Source organism: Chlamydotis macqueenii, chromosome 4, assembly GCF_036417535.1.
Source record: "Chlamydotis macqueenii isolate bChlMac1 chromosome 4, bChlMac1.mat, whole genome shotgun sequence".
Classification (NCBI taxonomy): domain Eukaryota; kingdom Metazoa; phylum Chordata; class Aves; order Otidiformes; family Otididae; genus Chlamydotis; species Chlamydotis macqueenii.
Window position 1 is genome coordinate 44100665 of NC_141559.1, and position 16040 is coordinate 44116704.

Consider the following 16040-nt stretch of genomic DNA (forward strand, 5'->3'; position numbering starts at 1 on the left):
AGTAAAATTGTAACAGTGACACAAAACTTAAATTATATCAAGAATGCTTACATGGGCAACTGATGACAGCTGATGAGTCAGTCTTAGTGTGGTTGCTATCACTTTTGTATGCATCTCACAGCTTCTTGGTGACAGCTGTCACAACCTTACATATAGAAATATGCATCTACTGAAATATCATTGGGTCTTACTTATTCTCATACAGAAATTTTTCACTGAAAATTACAAGAGAGAGACCAAATCATCGTTAGTCTGTCGTGGATAGGTCCTGAGAAACTCCTCAGATGTCCATCTAGAGTCCCTGTAACTTCCTTACATTGTATATCAATTCATGTAAGTGATTAATGTTGCTCTGATCTTCATTTAATTGCTCTTTTTTTTTTTCCTTTATTTCTATTAAAAGACCAGCTTAACCAATCTGGACATCTGTAACCTGGCAATGAATTTGTCAACCAAGCGAAGCTACGGTAGTTTTCAGTTGTAGAATTGTGTTTCATTTTGCCTTTCTGTATGCATTTAGATTAAGTGTTTAGGTGGAATCCAAGTAAGTGTGATCTAAAAACAAAGATATCCCAGAACTTATTCTTCTTATTGATAAAGGTATTTGATGCCATTTGAGAAACCGGCATTTAAAGGAGTTTTCTTTAGAAGATTACACAGAGAGTAACAGAGACGGAAATCAAGAAGATTCAAATCTAGCTTGTTTGTTCTAAATTCTTTGCAGATTAGCTTCACTGTGAGACTGGAGTGCTTAAATGATGCTATAAGACGTTCACAAAATGCCACCTGATCTGGTAGGCTCTTAGAATCCTTTGACCTGTAAGTTCTGTAGCAGGATACATACACACACACACACACACACACATTGACATAATTTGCAGAGGAGGGTTGTGTTCCTAGGAGGCTCTTCCCATAGAGCAACTTCTTATGATGTTAGGCAGCCACAGAACTGAACTTACCTGAGCTCACTGATCTTGATCAGCCTGAACTTTTGCTCCAGGAACATGCTAGGCTAGCATGTTCTAAATAGGAATGTAAACGATGTTTGCCTTTATTGTGCCAGGTTGCACCAGAGTAGCTTTCAGGACAGCACCTCTACCTGACTGCAATTTGAAGTTTTACTACTGTAAATGTTTGTACATGTTTGTGTTAAAAGGAAGTGTGGTGATTACGGAGCTTGCATGGTAATAACAAGGGTAGGAAACCCATGCTGACTGAAGAAATCTCTTTAAAACAAAGGTGTTTGGATGCTGATTCCTTGCTTTCTAGTAACTGGCAACTTTAGAAAGAGATTCCCACTATTCCAGAACAGAGAGTTCCTTGCAGTCATGTTCATAAACAGTCTGGAAATTTAGAGCTAGCAAATCAAGAGTTTGTATTTTTAAAAGGGAAACTATTGAAATTCAAAGGGCTGCATCATAAGGGTTCAGCTTGTGACAGCAGTGTATAAACATGCTAAGGGTAATATATAGATTCATTACAGGATCTGGCAAGGTTTGGGAAGGTTTTTAGCATATGATGGAGAGAATGGTCTTGAAGAACTGGGGAACAAAGTTTTAAATAGATTTGTCTAAAGTGTCTTGCCTGATACTTGGGGAATGATGGAAAGAATTTTTTTTTTTTTTTTATTCAGTCTTTTGGTGGGTTTACACATACATGCACACAAAACCCAAAGATGTATTGGAAAACAAAGAGGTTTTCACTGGTGAATGAGAATTTTGAGCTAGTGACCAAGTATAATATCAAGATTTCTGTTGGACTCCTGTTTATTCAGTTATAGTAATCTAAAGCAGAATGCAGTTCTTTTAGTGAGGCCGAATAACTAAAGCAAAAACTCCAGCAGAGCCTACTCTAATACTGATGGGGTAAGTCGCTGCTGGAGTTACTTTGACTTTTTCTTTCCTAAGAGAATTTTTTTACTATAGTTTTACTGTATGGTTCTTTTTACAGTATGGTTTTTAAATATGAAAATAACACTATCAGATAAAGCGATGGCAAAAAAATAGTATGATATTTTCTAGAACAGTCTTAAACTGCATTTGCATTGCAGGAAATGAGGTGTACAGCATTAGAGTGGAAGACATGCTAGGAAGATCACACATTTTCATTATTTTATCTTCTTAGTTTAATGTGCATAATAATATTTTGGCCTCATCTACAAAGTCTCATCACATAGTATTTTCACTTGTCAGGAGCTTTCTGTGTTACAGGGTTTCTACCAGAAAGGTGGGATTGTCATTTAGATGTTGTTCTTGAATTTGTTCTGATTTTCTTTGTTCTATCCAGTTTCTGTATTCTTGAACTCTAATTTCTTGAAAAGTAATTTAGGTTTTCATAGAGTCACAGAATCACAGAACAGTTTGGGTTGGAAGGGACCTTTAAAGGTCATCTAGTCCGAGCCTCCTGCAAAGAGCAGGGACACCTTTATTTCATGAAGTTACAACAAAAGTCAACATTATCTGGGGCACGAGCCATTTTTGAACAGGGTTATAAATGTTGTGATTTCCTATACTGCTTTAATTTTACTTGCTTTATCCCTGCAGGTTTTGATGTATTTGCTTCACAGAGAGAAAGCACATAGAAACTTATCTTGCAGTGTCAGCTAAAAGTACTTTGTTTGTTCTGTATCTTGCTGTCTTTGTATTCAGATAAGCCTTATTAGTTCAGAGACATTTAGTTTGCATGCATTAATAAAATTCAGGAGAGGAATTTTCAAATGAATCTTGAAACGAAATCAGAGTATGAATCAGGCTTACTTAGATGCAGAGAGTGTTCTGAGAAGAAACATTACCTTATGTTGATGATAATCAGATGTATATTGTCCTCCAGCTTATTACAGAGCGAATCTCAGCATTTTGCAGTTAGTGTTCTATAAAAAGAATATTACAAAACTTGATTATCTTGTTTTTACAAACAAAGCAATAAGAACACCCTAGTGTCTCAATGTCATCCAGTGAGATGTTGCTTTATTGGTAGGATAAGATGTTATTGGGCAGCTGTGGAAATGCAGAACAGACTAAGTCTGTACTCCACTATAACATCTGCCTATAAGTTTGTGTGGATTAAGTTACAAGAGGATTTCTAAAACCAAACAAAAATACTGAAAAATTTGCCCCCAGACTGTTTAGACTTCATGACACTAACCAACAGTAAAATATCTCTCTTCAGTCTTGTCTATCCAGGATTTTTCCTTAAAAGTCTTTTTTAATTTTTATTTTATAATTTGAGTCAGCTAATTTAATTAATTATAATTTAAGTAAATTCTTACACAACAAAACAGATAATTCTGTTTTCTGTAAAATGCCAACAAAAATAAACTTTGTGTGACGTAAGCCAGAACTGGGTTTCACAGAACAGAAATAGTGTTAGATATGTCTATAGGATGAGTGCAGAAAGCCACCAGTTGTCATCCCTGTCCCATGAGCTGCTTTGCCTCAGCTCAGCTCTACTTCAGGATTATGTGCTATGCTTTCACACAGACTTACTAGCATGCCAATACAGCGAGGCTTTCAGTGCAAAGCTCGTGCAAAACCAGCAGTGAGATGGGAGAGAGCAAGCTCATGACTGCTTGCCCCCATACATATGCATTTAAGAGCTGACCTTAAAATTTAGGTAGAAATTGCTAGGTGACTAAGCAGTACAATGACACTTGAAAATTCAGATGCCTTTCAAATGCAAGGTGGAATATGTCTGAAGGAATATTTGAACTGTTCATGCACATTAGTAGGTTCTGAACTAACAGGAAAAAATCTGAGCAGTTGAAAAACTTTCTGTTCAGCATCCATCATTATTCAAAAACCCATGTGAAGATGCATCAAGAATATGAAGGAAAAGAAGATGTTCAACAAACAGAAAACCATATCTTACAGAGTCAGTAGGAAAGCAGGATACGTAATACTCTGTAATGTTTGTTCAATACTGTAATGAAGATAACATATGTTTACCAGTATTTTTCCGTGTTTTAAGACCAGGAAATTAGAGCAGCTAAGCTTAAAAGTTGTGTGGCCTATTGAAAAGCTTTTGCTTAATTCTCCCCCATTAGAAATATCGTTCAGTCAAAGCATGAAGAAATTAATGATTGCTTTTTTTTCTGCTGCACAGAACTTGAAGCGCGTGGCAGAGACGTGGATGGATGAGTTTGCGGAGTACATTTACCAGCGACGGCCTGAGTACAGACATCTCTCGACTGGTGATATCTCTGCCCAGAAGGAACTTCGCAAGCATCTTAAATGTAAAGATTTCAAGTGGTTCATGGCTGCAGTGGCTTGGGATGTCCCCAAGTATTACCCTCCTGTGGAGCCTCCACCTGCTGCCTGGGGGGAGGTGAGGAATACACAAATTAGATCAAATTTAAATGAATCTAACATTTTACATTACAGGAAATTAAAATTATGAAACTAGATTTAGCTCCTATGATAAGTAGTGTTATTAAGGGAGTTCACAGTGATTGGAACAATCCCTGGATTAGCCATTAAAATGAGAAACCATCATGTCTTAGGACTATTGCTGTCCCTTTTATAATTAATTACAATTTTGTGTGTACAGGCGATAAGATGCATGCACAATGAGGACAAGAATGTGGAAAAGAGTGTGTAGCACTCACTATTGCATGTCACAAGACAGTTTTAGATGCGGAGAATCTCATTAATAAAAAGGAGGTCTGAAGTCAACACTTTTTTTTTTTTTTTTTTTTGGGATATCCACTTATACACCTCTACCTGTTCTTCCAAGCACAATTGATTGTATGTAGGTGGAGTTAGGTTTGCTGTGTTTTGCTTACACATGCAAGTGTGACAAGCAGAACCTGGATACTTTTCTTTTTAAAAGACTGATTTTGCTCACCTTGTGGTCTGCATTTTGTAGGTGCTGTCATGACCAAGTACAGTAGCAGACAAAAGCAATTTCTCATGAGGGGAGGGAGAGACCCCCAAAGAGAAGCCAATATCCAGGCATCACTCCAGAGCAGGGGAGAGCAAATGGCCTGCTGGAACTCTCCACCCATGATCAAAGATGTTCTGTATTCAGACCTCTCTGAAGAGCAGAGCCGTAGCACACCTTGCTCTGACCATTTGTTTTGTGTAGAAGAAATGAAAACACAAAGTGTGCAGGGACAGGAAAATACTTCTGTAGCTGTGCTGAAAAATTGCAGTGGCCTTTTACCCCTAGGAACTGCAGCAGATTCACTCCATGGAAAGGTGGCACACAGAGGGCTTTTTCTTCTCAATTCATTAAAGAAGGCTTTTCTCTTTCACTATATTGTGCTACTTTTTAGAAAAACATAGAAATATCTGTACTGTGGGTTCTAGTCTTCTCTGATTTTGCTGGAGATGTTCTTGGGGCTCTGGGACAGTTACCTTTTATATTTGAAACCAGAGGATAAAGTCGAAACTTTGACCAAAACTTTTGGTAAGACCCCTCACACCTCTGCATATCCCAAGTGGTCAAGGATGCTCCATGTGGGGCATTTCTAAATATAGATGCCTTTAGTATTCTTCAGAATTTGTTTTTTTAAAAAAAAAAGCCAACTACATCATTGTCAAATTTTAAAAATAACTTTCCGTGGTAGTGGCAATCCTGAATTCTTCTTTGCAAGCTACCAGTTACAGAAGTTCAAAGGAACTTCAATTTCTATGTGTCTGACTGTTCACCACTTCTTGGCAACAATTAATTCCTTTGTTGTTAATGCTTCTTACGTCTTTGATACTGCTGCCCGCACTTCATGGGATTAATGTATACCAAGAGGTAACAAGTTTATTTGTAGAAGTCAGGCTGGACTGGGATGCTGTGGCTGCTGCTATGCTCCTCCTTCATCATCTGCCACTTGTATACATGCACATCCTTGGAGGACTGTGATCAGGGGATGTGTAATTTCTCTGCCACCTGAAAAATCCTTACCTCAGTCAGAGGATCTAAGTGGAAGAGATTGTGATTCAGGTATTAATTCTTTTCACAGCAATATTAATATACTCTTTGCATAAAAGCAAGACTTATTAAAATTAAATCAAAGATCATAGCAGTGTTATCTAATCTGTACCTTAAATGTACTTATTGACTTCTTAGGAAGGAACTAAAGACCAAAGGCTTTCTGTTTCCTTTAAAATGTGCTTTCTTTAAAATAACAAGACGACACATTTCAGTTCTACTACTCTATTTTTTCCTGAGACTCTCACATTCCTATGAAGTCTTAATTAATTTGTTGGCACTTGCAAGGAACTTGAGCAAACTTGAAGGTCAATGGCTGTCATAATTAGAAGCTGAAGGAGGAAAACAGACTGTGTTATTGCTTTGTAAGAATCAAGCAGCTCTAGAAACCTTGCTGATTATACACGCCAAAAGTCTGTGCCAAGACTGACTGTCATTTAGTACCCTCTCTGCTTCCACTTGGAAAGACTTTTCATCTGCTTGCCTATGCCAGTCTGAGAAGAAACAAACAATGAGGTACTCAGACAATTTCTGACTCCAGTATTTTTGATATCTAGCTAGTAAAAGTGTGTGGTGTGAAAGCATACATCTCATAAACAGCCTCTGCACAACTCCTCTGTTTTTGCAAACACATTTATTTAAAATCTGACTTTTATATTTCTTGACAAAATCTGTTTTGGAAACAAATGAAAAAGAAGGAAATTTGCAAAACAAAACCCAATACTCTTCACTACCCTTGTCATGCCTTATCTCTTCTGCCTGTTTTTGCCTTTCGTCCTTTGTTGCTGGCAGGGTGTATGTTCCCTTCATATTCTGTTCTGCCTTGTAACATCTGAAATATGTGCAGTAAAGCAAGGTAACAGCAAATCCAGACAGATTAAGGTTAGTGAGACTGTCAGTTCTGTGTCTGGGTGAGATAACTGTACTCTTTCCTCTCCCATTGTGGAAAAAAATGAAAGTTTTCAATTAGGTTTCGTACTTATCCTTCCGAATATATTGAAAAGTGTGCTACCAGTTGAAAAGCAGAAATATCCATCCCATTCTCTTTCTAAGACAGAATAATTTATTTGTAATGTGTATTTGAAATCCTGTTGAAGGAAGTTAAAACAATAGCTGCATTAGGCGAGATTTGGACACCAAATGTTTACTTAGGAAGTACTCATGAATCTACAAGCTGTGATCCAGCATGCATATATTGTGTGGATATCACAGCTTCCAACACTGCCTTTGAAAACACATTTTACAGTAAATCAATCATATAATGTCAGCCATTGTAATTTATTTTAGACTTCATGAGTCCTATAGTCAAGGTGATACGAAAAAAATAATTTGTTTTACTCAGGTGAAAGGAACTATTTAAGCTCAGTTTCATTTGCTGTTACATGAACTTATTCAATGATTTAATACACAGCAAGTCTCTCAGTCACTGCAGTGCTAAGCTGCAAGACCTGAAAATACTCCTTTCTCAGTCCCCAACTCATGGATTTTACAGAATTGTTTTGCTGTATTCATACCCGAAATGAGTCAACCTCAGCCACCAAGTGTCACACGTCTGTTGTACGAGAGCCATGTAACCAGCTGTTCCCCACCCTGCACAGACCAAGTGCTGCACAGCTGGGCTGTCCAAATTCTTTCATCAGGATCAGTGTCACACTGAACGGCAGAGTCCCCTCTTTCTTCAGTGAGGTCTTTGGCAGTGCTTGACTTGTTTTAACTTTGACTTTTCCTTTTTATGGCTCACATAAAGGATAAATACTTTTAAAATTACTATGGATCAGTTGACAGGAAAGGTGGCTCATTTTTCCGTGCTTGATCTGTAGACATTGATGGCCCTTAGGGTTATCTGAGAATGTAAGCAGTGCACTAAAACTGGTTTTAAGTGCTGCTCAAATGAAAAAATAAAGCCACATAAATGAACACTGCTAATGTCTTCTAAGAGCTACAGCCACTTTCTTACTTGAGGCATTAAATCAGATGTATGGAAAGTATTATATAAACTGATATGGCCAAGGTGCCTCTCTTGTTGCTGTATTGGGGCACACTAAGGATACTCACAGCCCCACCTCCACGTTCATCATTCTAAGAGATGACCGTGTTGAACAGAAAGTTGTCTTTAGTTTGCTACACTTTCCCACACTGTGCTTTTCACACAGACAGTTTTGTGTCATGATGAGCATGCAGGGCAGCTCCCAGGACCCCTGGGAGTGCCTCTCCCTCTCTGGCTCAACCCTCTCTGCCCCCAGGAAGGCTCAAGTGACCCTGAGTGACAGCCTGGCTCTGGCACAGGGAGGGCAAGGCTCCTGGAGCCAGGACATGGCCCACTGTCTCAACAGTAAATCTTGCAGGAACTCATTTAGCTGTGATCAAAGTTGTAGAGTCTTAGAATTATCAAAGAAAATTGGTCAGCAGAACCACGGGACCCTAGGAAGCTTTAATTTCCCTCTGTAATGTCTTTTTCAGCCTAAATTCCCTTAAGAGGGAGGGGGAAATTCTCTTCACTTTTAAAGTGTAGAGGGGAGGTTAACTTGTTTTTGTTCTTAATTTAACATGGATCATGCAAGTGTGTCATCGCACAGCTCCCACTGCAATGTTCAAAAATCTAAAACTTAATCCTAGCAGACTGTATCAATGGCCTACGACCGTTCATTTTCCTTGGAAGACTGTAATCTTCTGACAAGATTATCAATGGTAATCAATATATCCATTGCTTTCCAGTTTCCATTCCATGCTTGCATACTAATGACAAATGTAATGTTTTTGAGAGTGTAGTGCTGGAACATCTTAATCTGCCTCTTCCGTAGGGAGCTTATTAAATCATATAACTGCTGCCTTTCTGCAAAACTTCAGCATTAATTTAGCCAGAGGTCAAGTTATCTGGGAGACCGTATATTCTGCAATGTGTAAGACTGTTTGGGAGCTCATGATTTTTTTTTTCTTTTTTTTCTTTTTTTTTTTCCTTTTTTGGTAGGTATCCAAAAATATCTTTTTTTTTTTTTCTTGAATACCTGTCTGTCGAATCAACAGCTTCACATTTCGAGAGGTAACAGTGTCTTATTCAAACTTAAGGTCTAGGCTTTCAGGCCTTCTGTCCTCCCATGTTCCAGCTCCTATTTTACATCACGTTCCTCTTTCCTCATCGCAGTGCCAGTAAGCTAAGCTACTTCTTTCTCAAGGCATGGCCTACTCTGGAGAAAAGTCTTTCTAACACGGGCTGGCTAACTTAGAGAAAGCAAGCTGTAGTTTTAACATAAGTTAACTACTTTTCATAAAACCCAAGGATTACTGTATCTAGGCTTACCCTGTGGTTTCTCCCTATGGTTTTCTACCTCATTTAAAGCACACAGGTCAGCTGCTACACCAGCAGAAGTCCCAGTCAGGTGACACGTCTTTGTTCTCAAGTGTTGGTGCAGCCTGTACGTCCTTGCTTGGACACCTCCAGTGTAGAAGGCGGAGAAAACAGACCCCTTAGAGTTTTGTATTCTCTGTGCTTTTACACCTCACCTTCTCTTTATAAGGACCACAGGGCCCATAGTCTTGGACCAACATGTGTGAGGAAGGCATTTCAAGAATTAAATATGCATAATGACTTACATGTAGTGTGCCGTGCTTTTTTGGGAATTTTTTTAATTCTAAATCAGACTTTAAGATCACTGCTAACCATCCATGTTAGTCCATGCAGACTCCTCAAAAGCATGCTTTTCACATAGGCTTATCTGTGTGTACAAATGACGACATTTAAGGTGGAACAAATAAGCATTATATGTAGCAACTCAATGCCCTACCTGCATGGGTGATAAAATCAGTCTCTGCAATTGCACAAACGCAAATGTTCGAAATGTGAGTGGATTAGGGGTAGTAGCTATCTCCTTGCTAGTTGTAACTCTTAACTTTAAAAATTTGAAATCCATTGTGTGACTGACTGGAGACAGGCAGTTCAAATGCATATTGATGTATAAATGAGGAAAAAAAAAAGCCTCTCCTTGCTGTGCTTCTGCTTTCCTTCCTTCCTCCATGAAAGCATCTTAGGGGATTTGCAGTCCGTGTGGTGCTGGTGCTCAGCAGAACATTTCCCGCGGTTCTGGCAGCAGCACGATGGCTCTGTTCAGTTCCTAGCAACTGCCAAGGCCACACAGAAACACCAGAAAACAAAAGCACAGACTTGACTGAAATGCCTGGATTACAAAAAGAAAATGAAAAACAAACCACGACCCCTCTGCAGTTGAAAGGAAGGATAAAACAAACCAAAAAAAAAAAAAAAAAAGGATGAGCTAACATGTCAGCTGCAACAAACAAGAGGGAAAACTGCCTCAAGGAAACCTTTCAGGAGCAGAGGGAAGAGGAGAGGAGATAAAGAACAGGGGAGACAGATTCCAGCAGTGCAGGAACTAAATGTAGCTTCAGCTCAAACCTTTCCCAGAAATGCATAGAACAACTTTACCACATAATCCAAATGACTGAGAACAGGATGGAGCAATGCCATTGAGACAAAATTATGAAAGCCCTTCAATCCAGTAAGCATTCATTGGGTGTGGAGCGCATTCACTGTCATTTTACAAAACTGAATCATATAAATATGCCCAAATTATTAATGGCAATTGTTAGCAGCTCCATTTTAATTAGCTCGCAAGCTCTAAGAACAGAACTGATGTATCATTTAATTTTGTGTCCGGCCAGTAATCTTTATTTATACAATGTAAATTTAAGCACTGAGAAATAATTGAACACTCTCAAAAAAATTATACTTGGAGTAGGTATGTCACATGAAACTTTAAAAATATAAAATTAAAATCTGTTCCACTCATTATTCTCTCCTGTCTCTTTTGCTGGGTGATATGAAAATGAAGGCAGAGTTGTTGAGAACTAATTACCTTTCATCCTTTTTTTTTCAGTCAACGTGACCCTTTGTACTGCGAGGCTCGGTGCTGGGTTTCTGTGTCTGGTGGAGTGTATGAAATGCTAGTGGTTTACCTAATTTATAGCCGTTTTCATTGTATTGAAATAAGAAAAAATACCCTAGAACTGGGGTCGTCCAAGTTTTAGAAGAATACTTCTCTGAATGCCAGTGAAGGCTCAAAGGTTCTTGGAGCCAGCCACTCAAACTGATGCTCCCATTGTTTGCCCAAGCTGGTCTTTTCTTGGCTAAACAAATGCATCTCCTAAAACCTTTCCTGAAGGTGACTGTTTTTACATTTTCTCCAGTTCCTGCTGCTTTTCCATCTGTCTAAATCTTTCTTAGAGCACAGTGAAGACTCCATTCCAGTCCTCCGCAGTGAGAAAAAGAGCAGAGTAGCTCTCCCGTGTGCCTTACCAGCGTGAGGGTTGCCCCTCCTCGCAGTGTTTTGTGCTGTGCTGAGCTGTTTCCCATCCTTTGTTTTTGTGTGTGAGGCGTGCAGTACTGATGAGTGGCACTGTTTACATTTGCCTAATGTAATATGGCAACAACGCTGACTTATAAAATATTTCCCATGGAAAAATACAAATGTCAGCTCGGCTGTATCCCCATTTGGCATCTAGCTTTTCTTTTTTTAAAAAAGGGATCAAAGTAGTGGTCAGGATGTCAAAATGTGCACCTGCTCTCTATATATTATAGATCTAGAATTTGTGCACATCTCCATGCATGTACAGCGACTTTGATTACTCAGTTTCTGTGTATGTGATTGACAGGGGAAGTTTTTTTAAGAAATGTCCTCGTTCTGGAGATGTCTAGAGGATTTTTAAATAGCCCAACTAAGGTACTCAAGGAGAAATGTGCATGTATTTGCAAAATAAAGTTGGGATTTTCCTCTTTTTGGTGGCAATGGGTAACCCACTCCTTTTCAATCCACTCTTCCAGAAAAACACAGATGGCAGCAGCCATACATAACCAGTATGACTGATAGTCACAGATTAGTTGTTACTCAGTTGCTTCGGTCTCAAAAATGAGATTTTCCTTTTGAAAAATAAGTTACACTGCAGAGTGTTTGCAGAAGGCATGCAGGCAGCACAAGGAACCTCCATGGGTAAGCATAGTTTCAGTACGGATTTGTTAAGTACTTTTTTATTTTATGCACTTTGGGCACTAGTGTGTGACCTTACCTACAACGGTGTTATTGTGTTAAAGTAAGAACAAGCATTGGAACAGGGTGTGCCTGAGTTTTCAATAAATATTGCTCCAAAGCCTGTGAAAGACTCATACAGAAATCATTTCCTCTTAATACAGTTTGTCTCTCTGGCTCTGGGAAGAGGGAAGAAGTAGTCAGATCAAGCTTTGAACTTCTCAGATTTTTTTTCCCTCTTGGTTTCTTTGCATGAAAATATTTCATACAGATCTATCTTTCTTTTGTTAAGCAAAATATTTCAAACTTTGCTCCATCTAAATCTGTTCCAAAAAAGAACAGTTTACTCTATAGTTTATTATTAGGTCACTTCCAACCCAAACCATTTTATGATTCTGTGATTCCAGGACATGGCTCTCTACCCTGTAAAAAGTAAGTCCCACCAGTTTTATGCAACTATTGGTCAGTCTCAAGCCCTTCAGAGCTAAACTCCTAACCCCCTAATGTTGGAAGCTCTGGTTTAACGTGAAATGTCACTGCTTGGTTTTGCAGATTCGAAATGTGGCAGCCAATCTGTGTGTGGACAGTAAACACGGAGCCACGGGGACTGAGCTGAGGCTAGACATCTGTGTGAAGGATGGCTCAGAACGGACCTGGTCACACGAACAGGTATTTTAGCAGTGCAAAGAGAAAAGGAGGGTAAAATTGTTGCTTCTCTTTTCATGTTTCTAAACATTTCTCTGAGGGCTTCTCCTTTTCCTAATGCAAAGTAGCATGTAGAAATAATTTGTGAATGAGTGCTGGCCTTAATGGCTTTTACAAAGTGCTCTTCAGTGTAACTTCAGAAATTCCAGCTTCTGTCTGGGCTGTATGTTCTTAATTTCCAAAATAAATTGCAATGCCCAAAGAGCTTTTGGGTGCCCCGTTCTCCCCCACTGTGTCATGAAAACGTGTTGGTTTTGGTTCAGTTACCTGAAAATATTTTAAATGTACCTGGGCTTGTAAAGCTCTAGTGGTTGTCTGCTTCTGTGCTTTCATATCAATAAGCTCAATAAGCGGTTATATTTCAAATTAATATGAGGTATGAGGGAGATCATGGGTATAAGCGAGAAAGAGTTTCACAAAGATAAGGGATGATAAAAACTGGGGGAAAAAAAGCTTTTATCTAAGTTGGTTAGGTAGAAAAATATTAGCTCTCGGGAGTATACAGGAAAAGAGCTCTGATTTGTAGTCATTGTGGCTGTGAGTGCCTTAGGAAAGGGATCATGACCCACATCGCTGTGGATCTGGCCAGCGTGAGCAAAGAGAATCTGGATGAAAAGTGCAACCTAACCATTTATTAGCAATTTTAGTGAACATGCCTTTCACAGGGCAAGGTCCCAGATTAGAAAACATTCCTGATGCTGAGGAGAAAAATTGACCTAGCAGTCATACATGGCACTTTGTAAAAGCTTAAAAGCTCAGGAGAGAGGAGTTCTGAGGGGTATTTGAAGTGCAGAGGTCAAGCCATCTTTCTCCAAGGATACAGAGAAAAGCAGGGGGAGAAGTGCCAGTGAGTGAAACGGAGGAGCTGAAGGATGATCACAGTTCAGGTAAGTGCCAGCATGGGAAAAAGAAAGTTGCTGAAAGAAGGCTTCTTCACATAGCTACGAAAGATACAGCACAGTGATAGGATGCCGAGACTAGATAAATATAAATCAGGTTTTTGTTTATGAAAGACATCTAGTAAGGAGAGAAAGTGACGTGGTCCAGACTAGATCATCACAGTGGTCTCTCTGCCTTTAAAATCTGCAAACCTGAAGAACTCCAAGCCCTCCTTTAGAAGGGAGGGAGTCCTGAGGCTGCCAGAGATGAGGAGAAAGAAATTAGGGAAGAAAACTGGATGAAAAGGTAAGAGAAGAAATAATTCTAGAGGGGAAAGCAGAAAAAAAGAGAGGCTTGAAATATTGTTTGAAGGAGTAAGTTCTTGTGAGGAGGGCAGAGGGACATAAAGGAAGAAGGAGGGTGAGGAGGAACCCTGTGTTTCAGTGTACTCCAGTGCGTCATGATGTTTGGGATCAGGCTTAACGTAAAGCTCTCGTTCTGTAGTAACGATGAAATGTGACTTTGTTGAAATAAATAGGGCTAAGCTAGCCCGGAAAGACTTCAGCCAACCAGTTCCTCAGGGCACAGAACCAGAACTAGGAACCCCCAAGCCACCTCCCTGCTTGACGTCTGTGCTCCGGGCACAGCACGAGTTATTCCTGCCGGGCTGGCGGGGAGCAGCGCGTTACCGTCTCGCTGCGAGAAGGCGGTGGAAACCACCGCGAGGGACACTGCTCCCGCCAGCGCGCTGCGGCCGCCTTGGGAAAGTTCTGCCAAGAGCCGGGCCCATTGCATCCAGTTTGCCCAACTGGGGGCTACTGGGGAGGAGGGCGGGGTGTGATGCTCGTTGCCCGGCGCTCCGGTTGCGGGCGGGCGAGGCGGCGGGCGGGCGGCAGGGGGCAGCGCAGCCCCGCGGAGGGACCGGGGAACCGGTGGCTGCTACGGTGCCCGGCCCTCGCAGGCGTCGGTTTCCGTTTGTCTGGGTTCGGTTCCGGAGGTGGGGGGGGGGGGAGCTTTGTGGGACCGGGGGGTTTCCCAGGAAGGAGTGGTGCATTCAAAGGTTGTTCTTCCCGCTGCTGGGAGCGCGTTACCGATCGTTTAGCCGCTTGTCAATCAATAATCCTAGAAATCACGCCGGAAATGGTAAAGAATCTTTAGAAGAAAGTTAAAGCAATAATAATTAAAATTATAATGTACTTATAGATATAAATAATTATCTAAATAAAGTTGAAATTATTATAATGAATAAATAAATTTAACTTTCTCCTGGAATCATTGAATCACACAATGGTTTGGGTTGCAAGGGACCTTAAAGATCATCCAGTTCCAGCCCCCCTGGAAGAAGCAGGAATACCTTCCACTGGACCATGTTGCTCAAAGAACCATTCAACCTGGCCTTGAAGACTTCCAGGGATGGGGCATCCGTAACTTCTCCAGGCAACCTGTGCTAGTGCCTCACCACCCTTATAGTGAAGAATTTCCTCTTTATATCTAACCTAAACTTACCCTCTTCCAGTTTAAAGCCATTACCCCTTGCCCTATCGCTACAGGCTCTTGCCAAAAGTTTCTCCCCATCTTTCTTATAAGCCTCCTTTAGGTACTAGAAGGCCGCTACAAGGTCTCCGTGGAGCCTTCTCTTCTCCAGGCTGAACAGCCCAAATTCTCTCAGCCTGTCCTCATAGGAGAGCTGCTCCAGCCTTCTGATCATCTTTGTGGCCCTCCTCTGGACTGGCATGTAAAGGAACTTTATTTTCTAAAGCTAGCGAGTAGAAGTTTTAGAGGAAAGATGATTTTGTGTCTTACCTTACCAGATAAAGACCTGGCATAACATCTACTACTGTATTGCTGGGCATCTTTTTATTTGCATAATTTTAGTACTGGTGATATCCTGTTGGTTTCTGGATTAGTTTAGAAACAAATAGAAACTAATTTTACTCAAGTATTCAGACTCCTGGTATGAGACAGATTCATCTGGCTGATAGATTTCAAGGGTGAGTTTGTGCAAGGTACAGATTTTAAAGATACAAATTGAAAAATAAATAAAGAATTACAGAATCTTACAAATTAAAAGATGAAGCAAACAGGATAGTAGAGCTGGCTGAAACTCAGAATGTCTATCCCATAGGACATTATAGTATGTATGAAATGTTTCATCCAGAGGAGAACTTTCAGTTTTCCTTTAGAAAAGAAATGCTGAAAAAATTTAATTTTAGAAGGTGATGCAGGGCTTGGGGAATTTATTTCAGAAACAAGATAGCATCCTTTTCCCTCTTTTTCCTGAGGTTTCCCTTAGCCCACAGTGGAGGGACCATGTGCACCTGGGTTTCCACTGCTCCAGCCATAGCCAACACCTCCATGCCCTGTGGCCCCCCAGGAACCCCCAAGGTGAAATTTCAAGTTCCAGCTTGGCAAGTGAAATCTTTCTCTATGTTGGTGACAGTTGATAGAAGTGAAAAAAAAAATCCCACTAAAGTGTGGTTTAGATTGGTGGAAATTTCT

At 40.2% G+C, this 16040-nt stretch overlaps 2 protein-coding genes across 2 annotated transcripts in view; one reads left to right on the forward strand and one right to left on the reverse strand.

Annotated features, from left to right (window-relative positions):
* Nucleotides 1-16040, reverse strand: part of SCRG1 (stimulator of chondrogenesis 1) — a 780146-nt gene that overhangs the window by 605186 nt on the left and 158920 nt on the right. The gene's annotated exons all lie outside the window — the stretch shown is intronic.
* The window catches only part of GALNTL6 (polypeptide N-acetylgalactosaminyltransferase like 6), a 487857-nt gene that overhangs the window by 461199 nt on the left and 10618 nt on the right, over nucleotides 1-16040 (forward strand). The window contains exons 9-10 of the mRNA XM_086746397.1: nucleotides 4102-4323; nucleotides 12510-12626. Of these exons, the coding sequence (XP_086602523.1) occupies nucleotides 4102-4323; nucleotides 12510-12626 (339 nt within the window). The remainder of the gene's footprint in view (nucleotides 1-4101; nucleotides 4324-12509; nucleotides 12627-16040) is intronic.